The following is a 26259-nucleotide window of genomic DNA, read 5'->3' as shown; positions in this document are numbered from 1 at the left end:
AACATCATCAGATTTTCATGCGAGTCCTAAAAAGTAGATAAAGAATTTAAACAAATGAGACAAAAATATTATACTTGGTCATTTATTTATTGAGGAAAATAATCCAATGTTACATATCTGTGGATGGCAAAAGTATGTGAACCTCTGCTTTCAGTATTTGGTGTGACCCCCTTGTGCAGCAAAAACTGCAACTAAACTTTCCGGTAACTGTTGATCAATCCTACACATCAACTTGGAGGAATTTTAGCCCATTCTTCAGTACTGAACAGCTTCAACTCTGGAATGTTGGTGGGTTTCCTCACATGAACTGCTTGCTTCAAGTCCTTCCACATAATTTCTATTGGATTAAGGTTAGGGCTTTGACTTGGCCATTCCAAAACATTACCCTTATTCTTCTTAAATAATTCTTTGGTAGACGACTTGCATGCTTAGGGTCAGTGCCTTGCTGCATGACCCACTTTCTCTTGAGATTCAGTTCACAGACAGATGTCCTGACATTTTTCTTTAGAATTCGCTGGAAAAATTCAGAATTCATTGTTCAATCAATGATGGCAAGTCGTCCCGGCCCAGATTCAGCAAAACAGGCTCAAACCATGTTAATACCAACACCATATTTCACAGATGGGATAAGGTTCTTATGCTGGAATGCAGTGTTCCGTTCTCCAAACATAACGCTTCTCATTTATACCAAAAAGTTCTATTTTGGTCTTATCTGTCCACAAAATATTTTTCCAATAGCTTTCTGGCTTGTCCAAGTGATCTTTATCAAACTGCAGGTGGGCAGCAATGTTCTTTTTGGACAGCAGTGGCTTTCTCCTTGCAACCCTGCCATGCACACAATTGTTGTTGATTGTTCTCCTGATAGTGGACTCATGAACATTAGCCAATGTGTGAGAGGCCTTTAGTTGCTTAGAAGTTACCCTTGGTTCCTTTGTCCTTTATTACCTCCTGGGGAAGGTAATAATGGTCTTGAATTTCCTCCATTTGTACACAATCTGTCTGGCTGTGGATTGGTGGAGTCCAAACTTCTTTAGAAATGGTTTTGTAACCTTTTCCAGCCTGATGAGTATCAGCTAATTTCACCTTCACATTAACTGCTAATCCTAGAGGTTCACATATTTGGCACTCACAGATATGTAATATTGGATCATTTTACTCAATAAATAAATGACCAAGTAATATATTTTTATCTCATTTGTTCAATTGGGTTCTGTTTTTCTAATTTTAGGACTTGTGTGAAAATCTGATGATGTTTTAGGTCATATTTATGCAGATATATAGAAAATTCTAAAGGGTTCACAAACTTTCAAGCACCATTGCATGTCAGGATTTTTTTATTGTTATAAAGTGGCACACTGCATTGATTAATTTTTAAAGTTTAAGATTGCATACTAATACACCATCTGTGGCTAGAAGCTGCAGGATTACTGCACTCTGAAGAAAGAGCCATTTCTTGTGTCTGTGTTTATCATTGCATATATTTTGGCACTATTTTATGTCACTGAGAGACTGCAAGCATGTTTGAGTTGCTAAGCAATGTTACGTTGTGAGTTCTGGAAAACACTGAAAGAAAGAATGGCAACTACCACACTGATCACATCCTTGAAGTTTCATTGTAAATTTGGATTTATTTATTTTTTTTAGATAGATTTTAAGATTTCACACTTCACTATATATTTACAGCATGACGCACTGTTCAAATTGTTAAACTAAGTAAGTCTGTGTAGATAACTGCCTTCAGTAACAATAAAGAATTATCACCTTCCTTTTTTTTCTTTTTTAGAGTTGATTGAGAGTGCAATGTACTTGTATAAGGCTACAGGTAATCCAACATTTCTGCAGCTAGGCCGGGATGCAGTAGAGTCCATAGAGAAGATGAGCCATGTTAAATGCGGATTTGCAAGTGTGAGTACTTGAATACTAACCCAGATTTGTCCATACAGGTTGAATCTAGGAAAATCTTTAGAATTAAGATGTATGCACAATTAATTTAGTCTATCACTAGGCTTCTGTCTCCAGACAACTCACTTAATGTCCAGACTAACATAGAATCGTTTATAGACTAGCCTCTGTTGGCATCCTTCCAGATCACAATCACAAATGTAGTATAAAATAAGCATTATGTACAATACAGTGTGCATGGAAGCAGCTGAAAGTGATTAAATAAATAAAGTAAGGGAGAATGCCAGAATAAAGAAAGAATAGATAAAATGAAAGAAAGAAAGAAAAAAGAAGAGTGAAATCAACTGCAAGAGAAAAAATAAAAATAAATATGAGGAAAAAAGATAGAATGAAAAGCAAAAAGTAGATAAAAAAAGATTGGGAAAGAGAAAATAATAATGAGAATGCGAGAGTAAGCCTGTGTTCACACTAGCAAGCGACGAGTATCTGTCCAAAAAGTGCTCCTGTTGCGTGTCGTTTGTCTCCTGCAGGCATGGAGTGAGCATTACTGTTGTCATTTGTGAGAGTGTACCATCCATCTAGCTTTTTCAGTTACAGTGAGAAACTATAGTAGTCAACAATTAAAATGTTTTTTAATACTTTAATAGAATTAGTAGGTCTGCTCTTGGTTTGATCACTGGGTTTTGCCTGTGAAGACTATATTTGTTTTTAAAAGTATAAACCAACAGGAAGACCAGAGAGCTGTCTCTGGGAGAAAAGCAAGCCATTTTGAAGCTGAGAGAAGAGGGAAAATCTATCAGAGCCATTGCATAAGCATTGGGCATAGCTAATACAACCAAGAAACCACTGGTGTACTAACAACCAGACATGGAACAAGTCAGCCAAGGAAAACAACAGCAGTTGATGACAGTAGCATTGTGAGAGCACTGAAGAAGAACCCCAAAACACAGACTTTCACAGGGCAGGGGTAAAGGTGTCACAATCCACCATTCGAAGAATACGTCAGGTCCAGAAATACAGAGGCCAACCACAAGATGCAAACCACTCATGAGCTGTAAGAATCAGAAGGCCAAACTGGTTCTGGAACCAAGATTAACCTCTACCAATGTGATGAGCCCAGGCTGTGAGGTCTAATCAGTCTTTGAAGGTTGTTACAGACCCAAAGAGCACTGCCAACAAAACAAACAACAACTGATAGAGGCTGCAGTACAAGCCTGGAGAAGCAACACAAAGGAAAAATGCAAAAGGTTGTTGATGTCAGTGGGTCAATGGCTTGATGCATTTATTTCAAGAAAGGGATAAGCAACGAAATATAAGTGTAATTTACTTTAAGACTATCTGTTCCTATACTTTTTAGCACCTAAAAATTGGGTGATCTGTTCAAAGGTGCCATGTTTTAAGTTGTTTAACACATCTAGATGTAAATATCAGGAAACGAAAACTGACATTCTGATCTATCATCTCATATTCATCTTTTGATCTCAAACCCAAATGTCTTATAATATATTGTATATATTGTAAATGTCAATATGTTGTGGAAAAAAATAGAATTGGCCGTGCTGTTCCAATACTTTTGGCAGGGATTGTATTTTCATTCTTAAGAAAGGTATGAGGGTATTCCTTGAGAGAAAGGTATAACCTCTCCATGAGTTGTCTTTGCACCTTCATTCTTGTTTGTTTTTATTTTTATTATTTGTTTGTATGTCTGTCTGTTTCCAAAGGTAAAGGATGTAAGAGATCACAAGCTGGACAACCGGATGGAGTCGTTCTTCTTGGCTGAAACTATCAAGTACCTTTACCTGCTGTTTGATCCTGACAACTTTATTCACAACACAGGCACAACATTTGAGCTGGGTGGGGCACATGGGGACTGCATTCTGGGGGCAGGGGGTTATATCTTTAATACAGAGGCACATCCACTTGATCCGGCTGCTTTGCATTGCTGCAGCAAGGACCAAGATGAGCGTTCAGAGCTACAGGACATCCTTCTGAGCTTAACAGAGTGCTATAAGCCTTCCATGGACCAATCAGAGGCTTGGGGAGACAGAAATTCAGAAAGATTAAGTCCTAGAGAAAGAAGAAAAGCATTTCGGCTGTCCTGCCCAATGCAAAGTTTCAGCGCTCGATTTGCACTCCTGGGTCAAGTCTTTTCTGACAGCACATGAGCAGAAATTGTTCTAAGATTAAGATGTAGAATATAATTTTTTTTTATACAGTCACTGAAAATATGTGGAAATTTCCTACCTTAAATGTAAAACTGAAATATGTGTGGCACCCCAGGAAAACTTGTTGGACGTCACTGAGGATGAATAAAATTTATAAATAAATAATAATTAAAATGCATAAGTACAATAAAGGAATAAAATAATTGTGTTATGCAGTTTTGTGTTTTAAAAAAATTCCAAATAATACCAGCAAGTAATGACATCATGTTTCTAACTAGTTAAGGTACAATGGAAGAGAAATTGAATTGAAGAGAAAGTGACCAGAAGCTATGTAGTGTAGAAAATCTCCACTGCTAGTAAACTTAGCAAATATGACCAGCACACACAAAATATGGTTTCTTTTTTAGCCAGCAAGCATGGCCATGGAGATGCTCACGAACGAGGCTTTAAAGTCATCTAAACGTGTGTATATACTCATTGAAGCTATTACCTAAATCACCACATACACACACACACATATATATTTATCAAAAATATCCTCTCACATTCAACAATTGAGACACAAACTGAACAAGTTTCACAGACATTTGATGAACAGAAATTGAATAATGAGTCCCTGAACAAAGGGTGGGGGTCAATATCAAATGTAACAGTCAGTATCTGGTGTGGCCACCAGCTGCTTTAAGTCCTACAGAGCATTTCATCCTCATGGACTGCACCAGATTTGTCCAGTTCTTGCTGTGAGATGTTACCCCACTCTTCCACCAAGGCATTTGCAAGTTCTCGATCATGTCTGGGGCGGACACATGGTTACATGTAATTTTCCACTGCAAGGACGATCAGCTGTCCTTCCACTCTCCCTGTAGCACTGTCTTAAGGTGCATTCACACATATAGCAACTTGCAGCGACAAAGCGAATGGAGACAAGTGTTGGTAAGGTTTCTTTGGAAATGTACTAGGTTACAGATTACAAGTTACCCTATTTAAAATGTAATAAGTAGTGTAACTATTTCAATTACTTTATTAAAGTAATGTAACTGCTTACATTTTATTGCTTTTTGATTACTTTTCTAAATTTCTAATGAATGTTTTCAACTGTTAATCATTTTCAAACATTTCATTTAATTTTAAAGCACAGCCACCACAAAATCAGACTTTAGAACATATTTTTACTTTGAGATCTTTAAGTGGTTAAATACAGGGGCGGCTGTGGTTCAGGTGGTAGAGTGGGGCCTAAATAACAATTGTGCAGTCTTTACTAACAGGTGACAACAACAAAAACCCTACAAAAATGTATAGTATTTTTTCCCCAAAAAGTAAACCAACATCCAGAAAACTTGTTGCACACTTTGTGTTGGGGATTTTGAATAGATATAATTGCCATTTTTACCCATCACCTAATCTACACTTAATCACCCATAATGATGAACCACCAATACTGGCGGCTGTGGCTCAGGTGGTAGAGCGGGTTGTCCACTAATCATAGGGTTGGGAGTTCGATTCCTGGCTAATGTGACTCCACATACATTCCTTGAGCAAGACACTGAACCCCAAGTTTCTCCAGATGGTAAGTTAGTGCCTTGCATGGCAGCTCTGCTACCATTGGCGTGTGGGTGAATGAGACACAGTGTAAAGCGCTTTGGATAAAAGTGCTATATAAGTGTGCCATTTACAGGTTTAAAATCATAACAAGAGCTAGTTTCATGGCTATGATACTGTTTTTGAAATCTTTGCATAGCTATGGCAGGAAACACTGGCATCTAACAATGCCTTGGAAAAAAAAAGTTAATCCTAAAAAAAAAAAAAAATACAGCATATACATAAACCTAAATGGGAAATAAAATGGTTGTCGTATAAGCATGTGATTCTGTGTCCTAAACTCCTGAAACATTGGTCTCTGATTTCAGAGCAGTCAATGCAATTTGGGAAAGAAATCAATTAAATCTGTATGTGTGTGTTTGCGTGTGTGTGCTCTTTATCTTCCAAAAATCAAACTGGACAATAGAGCAACAGATAAAGTAGCTAATACATCAGTCATCATGGGTTAGGTCACTGAGACAGTGTTATTTGTTGTAATGGAGCAGTAAGACTTGTTCCATGTGGTCATCACTCATTCTGTTTCAAAATGAGGTCAAAAGATTGCCTCCATGACTAAAAAGAGCACTGGAGGGCAATGTGGTATGGTACTTGATAAAAAGCCTCTTAACTTTGGGAAATGCCTTAAGAGATGTCAGGTTGTTATCGGAATCTTCTAAGTACTTTCTAACTTCATCATGAGTTGTGCTGCCAGATGATCATTTGGCATTAAAGACAAAAATATAATATTAAAAAATATTAATAATAATTAATAATAATAATAAATTAGTCCATTTTTGTCAATTAGTCATTGCAAATATTTCAAGACATTGTACCAAATGTTGACAGAAGAGAAAAATGGTGCAGAGACTTCAATGCTCCTAACAATCTGTGGGGAAGTGATCATACAGGAAAAAATGGAGAAGTAGTTGAAAAATTAATGGATGAGAGATCACTTTATGTCTTAATGATGGAGGTGGTACTAGGGCAGATATTACAAGAAATTCAGTATCATGCCTAGACCTTACTTTAGTCGCTGGAACTATGAGAAATTCATGTGAATGGAAAGTATTCAATAACACCAACACAGGGAGTGATCACTATATGATATTATGCACAATTCATTTTGAATTACATGTACAGGAAGGGTACAGAATAGAGATGGTGTTTCTCTAAAGCTGTGTTGGCTCAAATTTAGCCTATTACCCAAAAACACTTAAAATTCAACTTAGAAGCCAATACTCACATCTACCTCTGAGCCCAGTTGGAGATAGAAAAAAACACCAGCCGTGAGTGAGAAGAAGCAAGGGTCCAGCTTTATTGGTTCCGTTCCACCACACGAGATCCACACCGATGAGAATTCTCAGAAGTGATCTGATACCCTGAGCTTAAGCTCCAGTATTTATACTGTATTTACACAGTAACTAACCCATAGGTTTCATGAAGACTATGATATCACTACCAATAGGGTTAAAAAAGAGCTCATCTACCTTACTCTTATGTTCAAGAAAAGGGCTATTCCACTTACACATAGAATCAAAACCAGGGGTTTTCAAATTACACATAGAATCAAAACCAAGGGATTTCGAATAACCCAGAGAATCAAAACCAAGGGATTTCGAATAACCCAGAGAATCAAAACCAAGGGATTTGAATTACCCGTAGAATCAAAAGTGGAGAGACAAAACAATCTAGAGTGACCTTGGTCTTACTATTATCTCGCGGGGGGTGGGGGGGGAAAGCTATTTTATATATAGTTATACTGCTTGAAAAACGGTTTACTGTATTTCCTACTTCATAATATCATTATATTACCCTTCTACTGTTCTGCATATCCTGCTATTCTGTATTTTATAAAGAGTTTTTCTATTATTATAAGATATTGTAATGTCTTGTACTATCTTAATACTTCTTTTCATTATTCTTATAAAGTTATTTATGTGTGTGTGCTTTATGTCTACATGCCTGTCCTTGACTGTGCGAGAGTGAGTGTGAGTGTGTGTGTGTGTGTCAGTACTCCTCAGCTCTTATACTTCTTTTTGACTTTTCGACTAGTAAACCATAGTGTAGTACTCTTAAAGTTTAAAGTGTAAATCCAGTTTGTCAATATCCGCCTAAAACCGCTTCTGTGTGTCTAGGTGCCCATCGTCAGTCCTTCCTCTCCCCTTTACTGGATCTGGATCTGGACACTCATTATCAGCTTGTGCATCTCACTGCTGATATCATGGTGCTACTTAACTATCTTCGCAGCACCCCCTCTAGAAATGGAAATGCGGGGTCCCCCCCGATACAGAATCTGCCCCGTGAACGTGGGTGTTGACGCCTCTACACAGCCAGAACCCGCCTCCAGCTTTCAGTCTGAGGGAGATGTCCTCTTCTCTGATCCGGGCCCCGACCATTCGTCCCTCTTCTCACCTACCAGTCCGCCCCACTCTCAGTGGTCCTCTCACTTCACCTTTGCTGACTTTCCCATGTCCCCAGGACGCACCCCATTTTCTTCCCCCTCCCGCTCTCCTCCAGACTACGCACCCACCAGTCCTGTGAATTACCAATAAAATTACATTTTACTCATACTAAGTCTCCCTCATGTTTGTTTCATGTCATTTTTATCCACAACAGCTGAATGGGAGAAATTTAGAGTGTGCTGCAATGAATCCATTGAAACCATATCGATGGAAGGGGATGTAGATAACTGTGCAGACACAGTGACGTTCTCGATTATTAACGCTGCATCAACTTGTATACCAAACAGCATAGTGAATGGAAAACAAAAAATGTCTCCATGGTGGAATAATAATGTAAAAATGCAATAAAAGAAAGAAATCGTGCACTTAGAGACCTAAGGAAGCATCTGAGCCAAGACAATCTGATTCATTACCAAAGAATGAAAGCTATGGGATGGAAAATAATTAAATCATCAAAGAAGAATGCATGGACAGTTCTGCTCAACTATTGGTAGAGAAATAGATTTGAATGATGTTTGGTCAATGACTAAAAAGATTGGGAAAAGAAAATCTGTTAAAATCCCTGAGTTGATAGATGGAGAATACTGGGCAATAACAAACAAGGAGAAAGCCGATTTATTATGTAAGAAGTTTGCAAGCATACATAGTGGAAGTAATTATGATGAGACACATAAACAGCGGAAAGAGGATATTTTATAAGAAAATTTTCCGATGTATTAAACAAAAAGGACATTGACGGATCACCACTAGACATGGAATTCACAACACATGAGTTGAAAATGGCCTTAGAGAAAAGCGGCTATATGGCTCCAGGACAAGACCAACTTTGCTATGCTATGTTTAGACAATTATCAGATGTTATGGAAATTATACGAAGACTGTTTAATAAGATATGGAGAGAAGGCATATTGCCTCATAACTGTAAAAGTGCCCTGATATTGCCTTTTAGTAAGCCTGGCAAAAACCAAGATAATGCAGGAAATTACAGGCTAATAGCATGAACATCTCACTTATATAAATGGAGGGAAAAGGTAATAGTTCATAGACTGTCATATTATTTAGAACAGAAAGGATTGATTAGTACACAACAAAGTGGTTTTTGTAAAAGTAGATCTACATTAGACACCATAGTGAAAGGTAGTAATGCAATTAGTATAAAAGAGGTCATGGTTATAGTGTACTTTGATATAAATAAATCTTATGACTCAATGTGGAGAGAAGGTCCACTTATCAAATTACATAATATGGGTATTGGTGGAAGGATGTATAACTGGACTTCTTATCAAATCAGACATTCCATGATGAAGTTGGAGAAACTGTCTCACATGATTTTAATATGGTAAATGGTATTCCGCAAGGTTAGTTTCTATTAGCCCAATTCTATTTAACATCATGAAAAATTACATCTTTGAGAATGTTGGTACAGGTATTGGGTATTCATTATATGCAGATGATGGGGCTATATGGAAAAGAGGGAAAAATATTAGGCATATGATTAATATTATGTGCTATAATAAAAGTTGAAAGAGGGACATATAACTGGAGATGTAAGATGTCAGTAACTAAATCATGTTACATGCTCTTTACCAGAAAGAGAAAGTTAGAAGATATACAGCTTAAACTGTATGATCAAAGTATGGGATGGGTAACCAAGTTCAAATATTTAGGAATATGGTTTGATGAGAAATGCTTATGGAGGACACAGGTTAAACAGATTGAAATGAAATATAATAAAGTATTAAACCTTATGAGATCAGTTTTGGATTATGATTGGGGCGCAGATAAACAGTCACTACTGGATATATGGGCCTTAATTCAATCATGCATTGACTATGGATGTATGGTATATGGAGCAGTAGCCAAGAGTGTCCTGGAAAAACTAGACAGAATACAGTTCAGAGCTCTTAGACTTAGCTCTTAGCCACAGAGATCTTATGTGATTGCTGGGAGTATTCGCAACAATGAAAAGGTAAAGGATTTGGTTGGAAAATTAATACAATAATGGAAGAATATGGTCTAAAGAGACTTGAGTATGGTCCAAACGTAGTATGGGGTAATGTCCCTCTGTGGATATTTCCAACTTCTAATGTTGACCTGAAACGTTTAGTGCTATAGAAAGAATGGACTGAAAGAATGCTGATAACATTGTATATTTGGTGCATGAATATATTAAGCGGAACTACTACCATTATATAGCAATATTCACTGATGGATCTAAAGATTCAAGTTACAATCATGTAGTAGTAGGAGTGGCATACCAGAGTTTGATGTAACCATATGCAAAAGAATTAATGATAAATTACCTGCATTTACAGCTGAAGTAGTAGCCATAATTTTAGGGTTGCAATGGATAGAAGAAGTAAGACCTCAAAGAATAATCATTTGTTCTGACTCTGTTGCAGCTGTCAATCACTTGAACTCAACTCAAACAATAAGAGATTATTTACTTAAAGAAATATCCATGATAATACTTAAGAATAGAGAGAATTGGAATCAGTGTAAAGTTTTGTTGGTTTCAAGCTCATATTGGTGTGGAGGGCAATGAGAAAGCAGATTTGACTGCAAAGAATGCACTGAAATTATAGGATGAGGAAATATGAAAGTCCCCTTTGGTCAAGGTGAAGCCAAATCATTAATAAAAACAGCAGTGAGAGAATCGTGGCAGAAAAAGTGAGACAGATAACAAAGGGAGACACTTTTATAATATTCAGAAATCAATTACTGTCAAGGCTTTTAAATGAAAATTTAGAAGAGACGAAGTGATTAATATCAAGATTAAGACTTGGACATACTGGTCTAAAATCAACCCTGTTTTTAATGGGAAAATGCATATCAGATAAATTTGATGCCTGTAATGTTCCAGAAAATGTGGAGCATATCATAATGAGGTGTAAAAATATAATTCAGAAAGGAGCCTCTTGAAAGATATATATGAGATGGTATAAGAATGGAGTTTGAAGGGGATTTGGTTGAGAAAATGTGGGAATGTAGTAAGGCTCTCTTTCATTTTCTTAAAGATACAGGGTTAGAGCATAGCATATTATATATATATATATATATATATATATATATATATATATATATATATATATATATATATAATATGCTATGCTCTAATATGTTATGCTATGCTATCTTGTATTAAGCACATGAAGCTCTGAAGTTACACACCCCGGTACATTTGGTTGCGATAAAAAAAAAAGACCAACAACCAGAGAGAGCGAGAGAGACAGACACCGACACCTTGGTCTATGTGGCTCTCCGTAGTGCGTAACGCGCTAGGCACTTCCTCTTTGGGCTAGAGTTGTCGTATATGATCATAGCTGCGTTCAGAAAATAGCAGCCATGTTTGCTAATTTGAATCCTAAAGAAAGCCTGTTTATTATTAACATCACTTGTATCATCTTCTCATAGATTGTAAACCCGGGACCCAAAGGCAGTGTTGCCTATTTAATCGTAGGAATACGAGGTTAGGATTTTTACAATTATTTATTGAGTAAAAACTTTGGACCGTGTGGGCGAAGCTGTCTTAAAAAATTCCCTGCCGTAACTCGGCAAAACAATGTGTGGCACCAACAAAGGGTACACATCCGCAGTTACCAGTATGGCATACCTATAATGTGGGATTTCTCAGAAATTGGTTATACATGAATCTCGGATCATTTGCTAGTCTTTGAATTTTGTGTACATTTACCATAGCTTGTTAGCAATTTATCGATAGATTTGAAAGTTCTTTAGGCAAGCCTACATATGATTTCGCTACCTGACGCATGTGTTATTCATAAAGAGGTGTTTTACTGCATGCATTGAGAAGGAAAATACTATGCATGTAGGCATTTAAAGTACGTTTCTTAAGAAACTAAATAGCCAGCTAGCGATACCGACAATCTGAAACACAACGTTACCAGGGTTGTATAGGCCCAGTAAGACGGGGTAAAGATGGCATTAAATTGTCGATCTATGACTGAAATCTAGCTTAATGTAAGGCCTACCTAAATAAAAGACGCTGAGAAATATTTTAGGTAATTTTAGATTAACTGTAGTATAAGTATAACATAAATTTTCCTTATTTTCCCATTTGTTTTCAACGTGCTCTTCCCCCATTTGTTTTTATTACTTGAGTTTTAGATGCAAATCTAAAGTGAGCGAGCTCTTAAGTATTTTTTGCTTTCGTTTTATGTGTGAAGTGTTAGTTATACACATTAGTTACGTAGTTAACGTTAAAAAAATAGGGCCTGGACCTTTTCTTCATTGAATAATCAATTTGGCAGGTTGAAACGAATTGAGTAGGACTGGTAGATGGAAGAACTAAATCATATACGTTAGTGCAAATATAATATGTGCTCTCATAGCTATGGCGTCGTTGTGCTATAGTTGTTATGCTATAATATTCACATTATTTGTATTTTTATTTACCCAGCACATTTGAGATATCTGAATTGATTACATACATTTAGTCTAAAATGGTTAAATGACAGTTTTTGTCATTTATTTTTGCTCAGAACACAAGTAACCGGTTACTTTGTCAGCATATTGGTGTGTATCAGCAAGAAAACTTGAATATCTTGTCTGCTTATCCATGACATTTTAGGCGGACATGTGGAATACACCATTTGTGATGTCGGCCACAGCGACGTGCTCATATTCATATCAATGCCAACATTTTGCACATAACTACAGTGCCCTCCACTAACATTGGCACCCTTGGTAAATATGAGCAAAGAAGGCTGTGGAAATTTGTCTTTGTTTAACCTTTTGATCATTTGTTAAAAAACTTCACAAAAATATTCTGCTGTCATGGATATCAAACAAAAAACAGCACAGATATATATTATATATATATAAACTTTGTTAAATATATGTGGCACCCTTTTAGTCAATACTCTGCGCTACCTCCCTTTGCCAAGATAACAGCTTTGAGTCTTCTATAATGCCTGATGAAGTTGGAGAATACATTACAAGGGATCTGAGACCATTCCTCCATACAGAATCTCTCCAGATCTTTCAAATTTCGAGGTCCACGCTGGTGGACTCTCCTCTTCAGTTCACCCCACAGGTTTTATATTGGCTTCAAGTCAGGGGACTGGGATGGCCATGGCAGGACCTTGATTTTGTGGTCAGTAAACTATTTTTGTGTTTGTTTTGATGTATGTTTTGGATCATTGTCCTGCTGGAAGATCCAACCACAGCCCATTTTAAGCTTTCTGGTAGAGGCAGTCAGGTATTCATTTAATATCTGTTGATATTTGCTAGAGTCCATGATGCCATGTATCCAAACGAAATGTCCAGGTCCTCTGACAGAAAAACATCCACCATATTTAATCATGGGCATGAGGTACTTTTCCATATGGCTACCTCTCAAAACCACCTCTGGTGTTTATTGCCAAAAAGCTTTATTTTGTTTCCATCTGACCATAGAACCCGATCCCATTTGAAGTTCCAGTAGTGTCTAGCAATCTAGCAAGAGGCTTGACTTTGTTTTTGGATGAGAGTAGGGGCTTTTTTTTGAAACCCTTCCAAACAACTTGTGGTGATGGTGACTTCGGATTGTATTTTTGGAGACTTTCTGACCAAGATGCAACTAACTTCTGCAGTTCTCCAGCTGTGATCCTTGGAGATTTTTTGGCCACTCGAACTACCCTGTTCACAGTGTGTTGAGACAATATAGACACATGTCCTCTTTCAGGTTGATTCATAAAATTTCCAGTTGATTGGAACTTTTTAATTATTGCGCTGATGGTGGAAATGGGCATTTTCAATGTTTTTTCTATATTCTTATCGCCACTTCCCATTTTGTGAAGCTCAACAACCTTTTGCCGGACATCACAGCTATATTCCTTGGTCTTATCCATTGTGATGAATGACTAAGGGAATTTGGCCTATGTGTTACCTCATATTTATAGCCCTGTGAAACATGAAGTCATGATCGAACAATTTCCTGTTCCTAGTCATCCAGGTGTACTAAAAAAATGTAAAATATCAATGGGAATGTACTTCAAATGTATTTTTCTTATATAAATTCAAAGTAGTGCAAATAATTGTGCCACACATGTTTAACAAAGGTTTTTTGTTGTTTTTGGGATAAACCTGTTTGTAGAGCTGCAACAACTAATCGCTAATAATCGATTTTGAAAATCGTTGTCAATGAATCTTGTTATCGATTAGTTGGTCTGCATGTGGCACGAGGTACGTTTACTCACTACGTTATTTCTGTTCCGAAAACACGCTTAGTAAATACTAAAATTGTGTCCCAAATAACGTACTATACACTCTACCATCTAGTGTATGAATTTTAGAAGGGTAGTATCATCTCAAATGGAACACGAGCGTTTTTTGTACTAAATGGAAGTATACGCGGCTTCCTAGTTGATGGCACATGACATCATACTTATGTTTATATCCAAAATGCTCCACTGTGTGTGAGGGGTTTGGGAAACTAGTGCGAGTTGCTTAAAAGGTTTAGTTTAATTTAAGTTTGTCATTATATGCTGTATTTGTGCGCTTGCAGTGTAAATTCTGTTGTTTAATGTAACAGAAGTTATCTGTTAGTAACGAGGCCGCGTTGCTCCTCACATGCGATGCAGAGATGCACAGTGGCAGCTTAAATAAGATCTGCAATATCTAATTAAAACACTATGATCAAAAGTAAACACAAGTAAAATAATATTCCTGAAGGCAGCGAGTAACAGAAACGACAAGGTGCAGTGAAAGTGAGTTTTTATTATTAATTTAGGACTGTAGTTTTTTTTAGACAGTGATTTTTGTGCATCCATAAAAAATGCATAAATACTTATATATAATATAAACAATTTTTATGGATATACAAAAATCACTGAATTAAACTACAGTCCTTAAATTAATAATATATATTCTGGTGTGTGTCTCTGTGTATTGGCTTCTTTTCAATTGTGTAAAGTTTTAGTCTGAAGTTTATATTGTTGACACTCAGTTTGTGGATTTTATTTTAAATAAATGAAAAAATGGTACTGAAAGTCCCCCCCCCCCCCAACCGATTAATTGGCCAACTAATCGATTATGAAAATAATCGTTAGTTGCAGCCCTAGTTGTTTGCAATTGTTTGATATCTATGAGAGCAGAGTATGTTTGTGAATATTTTTTAGCAAAATATCAAAAGATTAAACAATAAAGACAATTTTTGACAGCCAAGGGTGTCGATATTAGTCGAGGTTACTATATTTCTCTGCACTTTAGAAACATATTGCATATAAACATATAAAAGATTGTTGCCATTCATATTACTGAAATATTACTGGTGAGAGTTCTATGCAAAAATACACAGCCTCGCTAACTTAATGATTTTGACAACAGTTTTGATGTGCAGTCAGTTTGAAGTAGAATCCCATCCAAAAGTATTGGAACGGCAAGGACAATTCTTTGTTTTTGCTGTAAACTAAAGACATTTGGGTTTGAGATCAAAAGATGAATATGAGATGATGGATGAGAATTTCAGCTTTTGTTTCCTGATCTTTACATCTAGATATGTTAAAGAACATACAACATGGCACCTTTTATTTGAACCCATCCATTTTTCAAATTATCATAAATATTGGAACAAAGGGCTCCCGAGTGGCACAACTGGTGAAAGCGTTCACCCTATTATCTGTAGATTGCGCTTTAGAATCTGTATGATGCCACAGCCATCATATGCATGTGGCTGGTAGTCAAAGAGTGCAAAATTGGCTCTGCTGTCAGGGAGAGAGGGGTGGCATACTATTTGTCTCCTATCAATCACAGTGACACTAGCCAATCATGGGTGTCGTGAGCTCATTCGTGCGGAAGTAAGCGGATAGCACTTTCCTCTGATCATGTTACGCCTCCCCTGATGTTGCATGAACAGCAGTTCAAAAAAATGTGGTCGGCTGGCTTTACGTACCTCCCTGGTTGGTAGTTGTCGTGTCATGGGGAGAGCTGCCTGATGGGTGGGAATTGGCCATGACTAAATTAGCGAGAAAATTGGTGGGAAAAATATTGGTACATGTGACTGACAGGTGTTGCTCAGGTGTTTCCTGTTAGATTGATTGATTAAACAATTAATAGGTCTGAATTTCTACTACAGCTTGCCATTTTGAGGCTGAGTAGGAAGATTGATCATAGCCATTGCACATGCATTGGGCATAGCAAATACAGCAATGTCAAATCTCATGACAAAGAAAGAAACCACTGGTTTACTAACAACAGCAGTTGATGACAGTTTTTGTCAGTTTCTGTCGTCAACTCTTGTGAGAGCTGTGAGGACATAAACAACAACCTCCACAGGGTGGAAGGTTTTAGACTAGCCATGACAATCACCAGTTCTTAACACAATTGACAATGCATTTCACGTCCTGAAGAGAAGACTGAAGGGAGAACCTTCCCGAAACAAACAACAACTGAGAGGAGATGCAGAACAAGCCTGGAAAAGCATCACAAAAGAAGGCGGCAAGAGTTTGCTGATGTCAGTTGGTTGCTGATTGATGCAGTTATTGCAAGCAAGGGATATGCAACCAAATATTAAGTGTCATTTATGTTAATTTACTTTAAGAATATCTGTTTCAGTACTTTTGCTCACCTAAAAATTGGGTGATCTGCCACCAAAAGTGCCATGTTCCAAAATGAAAGCCGAAAATCTGATCTATCTTCTCATATTCATCTTTTGAGCTCAAACCCAAATGTCTTTGGTGTTGTCTGATCAAATATATTGCCTGTTATTTTTGGAGTATGTGAATTTTTTTTTCTGACTTGTGTACAGATCCGAATGGTGATATGAATGTAAATGGCATCACTACTGCAGATGGGGGCAATCAGACTGGCCCCCACCCTCCTCCTTCCTCTTATCCCCATCAACACCATCAATCCATCATGGAATATGACTACTTGTGGGCCCCAAACCATTACAATCCTACCTTGGGCTCTGACTCTGGTTGTGGCACCCAAGATACAGCCCAAAAACAGCAGCACCCCCCTCATGCCTTTCAGGGACACTACCCAGTCAGTAGGAACATGGGGAGTTCTCAGCAACCCCCAGTGACAAGGGAACAGTACTGGGGGCTGGGAACTCCTGGCCAACAGCAAGGTGGGTCACCTGTGACGATACGATACTCTCATGGCATGTATGGTGTTTACTCAAACCAGATGCATACTGATATCTCACCAATGCAGCATCAGTCTCCAACAGTGCTTCATCACCAGCAGCAACCCCCACCTCAGCATCTGCAGCCACAACAGCAGCATTATGGCATGGTGCCAAATGGAGTCCCCTGTTATCAATCTCAGCATGCACTTCTGTCTGCTGAGCAATCTGAACCCCTGACTCCCCTGATGCCTACTGCACAGATGTTTACCCCCCTACAAGGATGTCCGCAGCACCATCACATGGGCCATGGCAGTACTGATGGTTCCATGGCAATGCAGGTATCAATGATGTCACCATCTGCAAAGCCTGATAATGGTTCATCCCAGGGAAAGCAGAGTCCAAAGAGAGGCACTGTGACCCATTCCTCTGGGATTCAAGGTGAATATTATTTACAGCGCACAAGCTCCAAAAATGTTGTTTAATATAATGATGAATTTGATGTTGAGTGTTTTCTTCAGTATTTTCTTTTTCAAAACTACATTATACTGTCATACATTAAAACAACACTAAATAACTTATTAGGAGTATAACAATATATATCATGTAATTCAATACAAGACTCTCCATTCGATATGTCTGCATATTGAAAAATACATTAAATAAACTGCATAGTAAAGTAGGTTTATTTTTTTGTTATTAATCTTGAATAAGGAGATGCTACAGGAGATTAAAAACATGTTTCTGTTGAGCATGTTGTTTTCACAAGCAGGAACTGGAAAATTCTGGTGTTTAGACAGTATTATAAATAGAGTGCAAGGATGCCCAACCTAAGCGAGCGTGGTTGCTACCAGAGGGCATGTGCCTCTGGTAGCTTGTACGAAATAATTTGGTAAACTTGGGTGAAATAATTTTACCGTCTCTACACAATATTACATTGCCCTTTTATCCACTGACATTTATGCAGTCTATATTACTAGACCTGCCAATATTACGCATTTTGCTCTGCAATTAAACATCGGAGGAAGTTATCAGTCAAAAATACTCCAAAAGAGCATTTCCTTATGTCCAGTAAGATAGAAGATGATTGACATATTAATCTTGAGTGATTTGCATGGGTGTTTTGAATTCTACAATTTTTACTGACAGCCCCTTGAAGCCCCTTCAATCCATCTCACATGTTCTTGACTCATGTTGGTGGAGCCATCACTTTCTGTCAAGATAAATGGAGATTTTTTTCATTAAATAAAATATCAGTGTATGTTTGACATTGCTAATATTAGACAAGTATACTTTACTATATGTTGACCTAAAAAGTCCACCATCCACCTGAGTTTTTGTGATTCCTTCTACATTTCAATACTTCACAGCTGGTAAAATGATTACACCCTCCCCTACTCCCCTTAAACCTGAAATTGTGGAAATGCTTGTTTTCCTGTCTTTTTTTAGGCTAGTAATCTGGATGATTAAATCATTTATCATGATATTTTAAAATGGAAGAATTGTGAGTAGGAAAAAATCTATATCACACAAGCCTAATGCCTGGTTTCATGAATTGAATTGCATGCACACAAAGCTATTTGCAAATCTAGCATGCAGAGAAGCTTCTGTGTGGGATTGTTAATCACTGAGAAATGTGCACTACACTTTCCTTTGCTTGCAGGGGCTACATAATCTGCTCACAAAGAATTTTGAGACTTTGCAGTCTGGAATAAGATGTATGTTCCCACTGCTATGATGTTTCAGTCTCAAACAGTCCCTTTTCTTCTGGAAAAAGACCTTGATCTCATTCAAAGTATTTTTCTTCTTCTTCTTTCAGCTGCTCTGGTTAAGGGTCGCCACAGCAGATCATCTGTCTCCATGTCACTCTGGCCTCTTTATCCTCCTCTGTCACACCAACCACCCGCATGTCCTCCCTTACCAAATCCATAAACCTGCTCCTTGGTCTTCCTCTTCTCCTGCCTGGTGGTTCCATCTTCAACATTCTTTTCTTGATATACCCTGCATCCCTCCTCTGCACATGCCCAAACCATCTCATCTTGCATCTCTCGCTTTGTCTCCAAACTGTCCTACCTGCGCTGTCCCTCTAATATATTTATTTCTAATCCTGTCCCTCCTTGTCACAATGAAAATAGCAGCATCATCATCTCTGCCACTTCAAGCTCTGCCTCCTGCCTTTTGTCAGTACCACTTCCTCCAAACCATACAACATACCTGGTCTCTCTACCATCTTGTAAACTTTTCATTCACTCTAGCAGGTACCCTTCTAACACAAATAGAAATTCCACTCTGCCCTGCCTGCATTCTCTTCTTCACTTCTCTACCACACTCTCCATTACTTTGGACAATTGAGTCCAAGTATTTAAACTCTTTCACCACCTCAATTTCTTGCATCCTCACCATTCCTCCACCCTCCCTCTCATTCACGCTTATTTACTCCACCTTGTTCCTACTGACTTTCTTGATTTCATTCAAACTAAAATTCCTAGGGCTAGATCTGAAATGGGATGTTTAACAATAAAATATGGGTAAATGGTCAGGTGTCCACAGACTTTTGGCCATATACTGTATGGTTTATTAGAGCAGCTCACGTGAAAAATTAAGACCACCATTTTTATTTATGTGCCTACAGTCCCCTCCGAAACGATTGTAATGACAAGGCCAATTCATTTTTTTGTGCTATACACAAAAGACATTTGGGTTTGAGATCAAAAGATATGATGATATGAGAAGAGAGTTTAGGAGTTTAGATTTTATTTCCTGGTATTTACATCTAGATGTGTTAAACAACATAAAACCTTTTCTATCAGACCACCCAGTTTTTAGGTGAGCAAAAGTATAGGAACAGAAGTCTTAAAGTAAATTAAAGTATATAACACTTAATATTTGGTTGCATATCCCTTGCTTGCATTAACTGCATCAAACCTGTGATTCATTGACATCTTTTGTGATGCTTTCCCAGGCTTTTACCGTAGTCTCTTTCAGTTGTTTTGTTTCGGGGGGTTTCTCCCTTCAGTCTCCTCTTCAGGGGATGAAATGCATGCTCAGTTGAGTTAAGGACTGGTGATTGACTTGGCCAGTCTAAAACCTTCCACTTTTTCCACCTGATAAAATCCTTTGTTGATTTGGCAGTGTTTTGGATCATTGTCTTGCTACTTGACAAAGTTCCTCCCGATGCATTTTCTGTAAATTGGCAGACAAAATGTTCCTGTAAACTTCTAAATTCATTCAGCAGATACCATCATCAGTTACATCATCAATAAAGATTAGTGAGTCTGTTCCAGAAGCAGCCATGCAAGCCCAAGCCACGATACTACCTCTACCATGTTTCACATATAAACTTGTTTGTTTTGGATCATGAGCAGATCCTTTCTTTCTCCACACTTTGGCCTTTCTATCACTTTGGTAGCAGTTAATCTTGGTTCCAGAACTTATGTGGCTCATATCTGTATTTCTCATATCTGAATTCCAATCTGGCCTTCTGATTCTTACTGTTGATGAGTGGTTTGCATCTTGTGGTATAGCCTCCATATTTCTGCACTAGTTCTTCACTCTGCAGTCTGCACTTCTTCGAACGGTGGATTGTAATACCTTCACCCCTGTCCTGTGGAGGTTTTTTTTAGAATTCAATCAATGTTAATATGAATTAATAACATTCAATAAGTTAAGAAATCTTACTTTAATCTTCAGCATTTAATTAATGTGTTCATGTTAATTTGAGTAATGTGTTTTCTGTTGATGAGACCAGTTACTGTGAAACAACGTCTTTCAGAATTCTTTTAAATTAATCATTATTAATTCATTAGAAGGCATAAAAGGCAGAACTATTGGTATCGGCCGATATCACTCTGAATAATCGGTTATCGGTATCCACTGAAAAATTTAGTATTGGTGCAGCTCTTATATATATATATATATATGTGTGTGTGTGTGTGTGTGTGTGTATGTATGTATATATATATATATATATATATGTGTGTATATACAGTGGCAAGAAAAGTATGTGAACCTTTTGGAATTTCATGGTTTTCTGCATAAATTTGTCATAAAATGTGATCTGATCTTCATCTAAGTCAAGGGTATTGACAAATATAATGTGCCTAAAATAATAACACAAAATAAATAAATAAATTCTGATCCCTCATGTCTTTATTGAACACACTCATTCAACATTCAGAATGGCAGGGGAAAAAGTAAGTGAACCCTTAGAATTAATAACTGGTTGACCCCCCCCCCCCCCCCCCCCAACCATGCGCTTCCTGTAGCTGTGGATCAGACCTGCACATCGTTCAGGAGGAATTTTAGCCCATTCTTCCTGGCAGAACTGCTTTAGCTCTGTCATATTCTTTGGACGTCTCATGTGTATGGCTTTCTTTAAGTCATTCCATAGCATCTCTATTGGGTTGAGGTCTGGGCTCTGACTTGGCCACTCCAAAAGGCGGATTTTGTTTTTCTGAAGCCATTCTGTTGTGGACTTGCTCCGGTGTTTTTGGTCGTTGTCCTGTTGTATCACCCAACTTCTACATAGTTTCAACTGACGCACAGACATTTTCACATAATCCTGAAGAATTGTCTGATGTACTTGGGAATTCATCTTCCCCTCAATGATTGCAAGCTGGCCAGGCCCTGATGCAGCAAAGCAGGTCATGCAGGGAAGAAGCCCCTACTACAAGACTGGCATAAAAAGATAGTGTTTGCTGAAGCCGAATTGTTTGCAGCTGATCACCAGCCTTTTGGAGGTGTATACTGTGGTCAGATGAAACAAGATTCGAACAGTTTACATGCTTAGTCTATGGAGGAAAAAGGGTGAAAAAAGGTAGTGATATACATCAGAAAATAGATGGCATCATGAGGAAGATCTAGAAATCTAGAAATACTGAAATAAAACCTCAGTTAAAACGTGGTTGCAACTTTGTCATCTGGCAGGACAAGCAATACCTCCAAAACTGTAACAAAATGGCTTAAAGACAACAAAGTGAAAATATTTGAGTGACAGTCACAAAGTTTCTTAGGAAGTTGGGGTCAGTGCGCAGCGTCACTGCAGCCATGTATTTGCTATGGATTATAGCTGTCAAATTAGTGCATATAGCTTAAATTGTATCCTCTCTTGAGGGACCTTGTTAAAAACTCTTTAGCTAACTTAATTGGTTTCAGCAGGGAAAAGATTTTGGTGCATTACATGTAAATGTTCTTAGTATTAACCCACAACTTTTGTGAGATTTCCTTTGCAGATTCAAATTCTGACTTGGAGCTTGACAAGAATGCTGTAGATTAGACCTTAGTGTAATTTCTTTAAAAAATGTATTGCATTGCCTATTGTTTTCTCTGTGATGATGGTTCAGATGATTCTCTGGCTGCTGCCTCCAAGTGTTTCTGGAGTTGTTTCAGAGTGGTCCTTGGCTCTTGGGCTACTCTTCTGACTATTCTTCTGATTCCCTGGTCAGAAATCTTGCAAGGAGCTCCTGTGCATGGCCGATTGATGACTTTATTTATGGACTTTAATATTGTGAATTCTTTATATTTGTGGATTTCTTGAGTTAATACCAAAGTCTGGTGAAAATTTCATGTGAATAGCCTCACTGGAAATATATTTACTGAAAAAAATGTTGACGTGTTCAATACTTATTTCCCCCACTGTATGGAATGATGCTGTTCTAAATCATGGAATTTTATTGATAAACATTGATTCTACTTCTCACTTGTAGAATCTTATGAATAACATACTTAAATGAAATATCTCATATATGGTGATGTTAGTCTCTTATTCGTCAGTGTTATACCAGGAATAATGACAGAGAACAGCCATGCTTAGTTAATCAGTGCATGTATGACTGATTTCATTGCAGCTGCAATCAAAATTATTCAACCCGCATTGAAAATCAGGTGTGTTGTCAAAATGTAAAGACTTTCAGCTGTTTGCAATGAACAAATCAAATAGAAGCAATTGAAATAGTTCAACACAACGAATGCTTCAATTAGTTTCCCCAAATTCAACTGAAAATGATTTCTCTAGTTTCAAAATTATTCAACCCCCTGAATAGAATCCCTCACAACAGAACAAATATACAAAACCAGTGTTGTCTCAAACACACCTGATGCAGTTAATCAAGGGCTTCATTAGTTGCACCAGGTGTGCTTGAGCTGGAACACATGAAATATCTGAACTGGCTAGGGGTGGAAAATACAAGAAATACCTGAACGGGGCAGAAAAAGGAAGCTATCAATGGCTGCAACCAGATTTCTGAGAAGGTAGTTTGTGGAAAAACCCTCAAGTGACTGCAAAAGACCTGCAGCAAGACTTAGTGGCAACAGACAGTGAGCGCTGTACGGCGTGTGCTAAATGCAGAAGGTTTCCATGCCAGAACTCCAAGACGTACAACACTACTGAACCAAAAGCACAAGAAAAGTTGGCTCAAAATCATATAAATAAACCACAGAAGTTTTGGGATTTCGTTCTGTGGAGCGATGGGAAAAAAATGGATCAGCGATATGTCTGGAGGAAGAAGAATGAAGAAAAAACGCTCTGTCCACAGTCAAGCATGGGGGTGGCTCGGTGATGCTCTGGGGCTACTTTGCATCCTCTGGCACTGGAAACCTGCAGCGTGTGAAAGGCAAGATGGATTCATTGAAGTATCAGGAAATACTAGGAGAAAACGTCATGCTGTCAGTGAAGAAGCTGAAGCTTGGGCGTCATTGGACCTTCCAACAGGACAATGATCCCAATCATACCTCAAATTCCACCAAGTCTTGGTTGCAGAAGTGGTCCTGCAATATTCTACAGGGCCATCAGTCACCTCACTTGAACCCCATAGAAAATCTCAAGCATACAAACCCAAGAATATTACTGAACTGGAGGCCATTGCTCATGAGGAATGGGCTAAGATTCCTGAGGAACGCTGCCAGAAGCTATGCATCTCGTTTGCAGTAGGGCTGCACGATTATGGCCAAAATGAAAATCACAATTATTTATCACGATTATTCATTGATTTTAGGGACAACATATTTTTATTGCACTTTCACATTTAAATAAACAGACCACTGCTTTCACCTCCATGTTGTGCTACATTCCTGCTAATGTACAAATCTTTTCATCAAATTAGACTTGCCTTTAAAGCACATCATCTCGTAGAAGCAAAATATAAATAAAATTGTGCCCAAAATATAGGATAAGTAAAAATAAAAATGCCATCAACCAAATGAAAATATGCAATCAAATATAGCAATATGCAACCAAATGAAAACAATTCAGGCCTATGCACAAAAGGCAATAACAGTGTGTATAGGAGGAGAGATGCAGCCAAATCACACAATAGAGTGACGCAGGGATGACGTCATTTTGTACTGGAACCCGGAAGTTAGAATCACACTGGTTCCCTCGACAAAAACCCAATAGGATTTTCCCATAGGCTTTTGGATTATTGCAAAAAATAAGCTCTGTGATCAACAAAAGTTTACAATACTAACATGTTTTGTCCATCAAGATAATTTTCACAAATGAACACAACTTTTGTGAAGTTTGAAGCCTAAATACAATCGCCAGAAATAAACATCTAACCGTATGCTATAAACTAACTACACCACGGTCGCTCGACTTCAATGTCACCATCACCACCAAGCTCCCCACAACTTTTCCAAACTTGATTTAAAACATTTTCCCTAATACGGATTTATTCTGTGGATGAATCTTCATCCATGTTTTTTTGGGGAGGGGAATTGTGCACAGCATACCGTAAACAGTTTATCTGCAAAGACTTTTCCTGTTCGGCGTGAGGACATTTAATGTCCCTGACAACCTTTGTAGTCCCGTTTAGTAACTTGTTAGTGTCACGATTTCCCCCGGAAATTCATGCTGGAGCATGAAGCGTGCTTCCGGGTTTTTTAGTGACTTTCTACATGTGCATTTGTTATGATTTCTGTCCTGTCTCCAAACCCTGTATTGTCATTGGTTGTTCCCTTATGTGTCATCATTAGTCTCAGCTGTTTTGTGTTCACCCTTAATTACATTTGTCATTTAAACCCTTCGTGCCTCTTTGTTCAACACGAAGTATTGCGTGAGTTTTCCGTGAACCAAGCATTTGTTCATAGTTTTGATCCTGTTCTCAAACTCGTTGTTTGATTCATGTTTAGCCTTGTTTATGCCCGTGTGCCGATCACCTGACCGAGCTTTAAACGTCAATATGTACTCTACTAAGTACTAAAGATGCTTGCCATGAAGGGGTTGAATAATTTTTAAACTGGAGAAATCATTATAAGTTGAAGGGAAATCACTTGCATTCATTGTCTTGAACTATTTCAATTGCTTTTGTTTGATTTTTCATTGCCAACAGCTGAAAGTCTGTAAATATTGACAATAAACCTGATTTGAAATGGGGGTTGAATAATTTTGATTGCAAATGTATATTTTTACTAATGAACCCTTTTTGTCTGAAGTTGCAACAACTCTGAAAGCAATAAAGCTATCTGCAAACTTAACTCAGGTCTTGCTATGACCTCTAAGTATTTTTGCAGGAGTAATGAATAAACAAGGAGCCAGTAAGGGGTGTTCCGTTACATGAATGATCACGCCACTTTTAGGATTGCATTACATTCGCTTTGGATTGAAATCAGCATTTAATTCTTAAAACCTGGTGATTGTTTTTTTTTCATTGAAGAGGTAACGTAATGTAAGGCAATATAAGCGCAATGCAATAAAGGTTTTGCTTTTCTGTTTTTCACAAATCAAAAGCTATATGGTTTGTATTGTATTTCACATAAACATAATTGCACGTTGATGCAAGGCAGCATCATGGTTTTATTTTCATGGTGGATAAGAGTCACCTCTGACTAGGGATGTCACGATACCAAAAATCTAGTAGTCGGTACCGATACCACAAAAAGTACTCGATACCATAGTCGATACCACGGTGTGGTATAAAAAAAAAAAAGATAATTTTTAAAAAATAAAATTAAAAACTCCTGGAGGACATCCTCCTCTGGCTAATATTGGCAAAAAGAGAGATAGAACAGGGGTATTTTAGTTATCGAACACTGTCTGACAATGACTAATAAAACAGTGCTAAGGTGCACTCCTCAATGCGTGCAC

General features: G+C 37.8%; 2 protein-coding genes across 9 annotated transcripts in view; both read left to right on the top strand.

Moving 5' to 3' along the window:
- The window catches only part of edem2 (ER degradation enhancer, mannosidase alpha-like 2), a 31123-nt gene extending 26059 nt beyond the window's left edge, over positions 1-5064 (top strand). Inside the window, exons 10-11 of the mRNA XM_053643533.1 lie at positions 1784-1905; positions 3624-5064. Of these exons, the coding sequence (XP_053499508.1) occupies positions 1784-1905; positions 3624-4067 (566 nt within the window). The 3' untranslated portion in view covers positions 4068-5064. The remainder of the gene's footprint in view (positions 1-1783; positions 1906-3623) is intronic.
- Positions 5065-11382: 6318 nt separating this feature from the next.
- The window catches only part of baz2a (bromodomain adjacent to zinc finger domain, 2A), a 96432-nt gene continuing 81555 nt past the window's right edge, over positions 11383-26259 (top strand). For 5 of the 8 annotated variants that reach the window (XM_053644382.1, XM_053644380.1, XM_053644381.1 and 2 more), the window contains exons 1-2: positions 11383-11576; positions 16857-17618. In XM_053644382.1, the coding sequence (XP_053500357.1) occupies positions 16871-17618 (748 nt within the window). In that variant the 5' untranslated portion in view covers positions 11383-11576; positions 16857-16870. Of the gene's footprint in view, positions 11577-12646; positions 13224-14304; positions 14818-16856; positions 17619-26259 lie in introns of those variants that run through there. The other 3 variants (XM_053644378.1, XM_053644379.1, XM_053644385.1) reach the window with 3 other exon arrangements.

Source organism: Ictalurus furcatus, chromosome 15, assembly GCF_023375685.1.
Source record: "Ictalurus furcatus strain D&B chromosome 15, Billie_1.0, whole genome shotgun sequence".
Classification (NCBI taxonomy): domain Eukaryota; kingdom Metazoa; phylum Chordata; class Actinopteri; order Siluriformes; family Ictaluridae; genus Ictalurus; species Ictalurus furcatus.
Note: the sequence above shows the minus strand (reverse complement) of the source record. Positions and strands in the feature narration are given on the sequence as shown.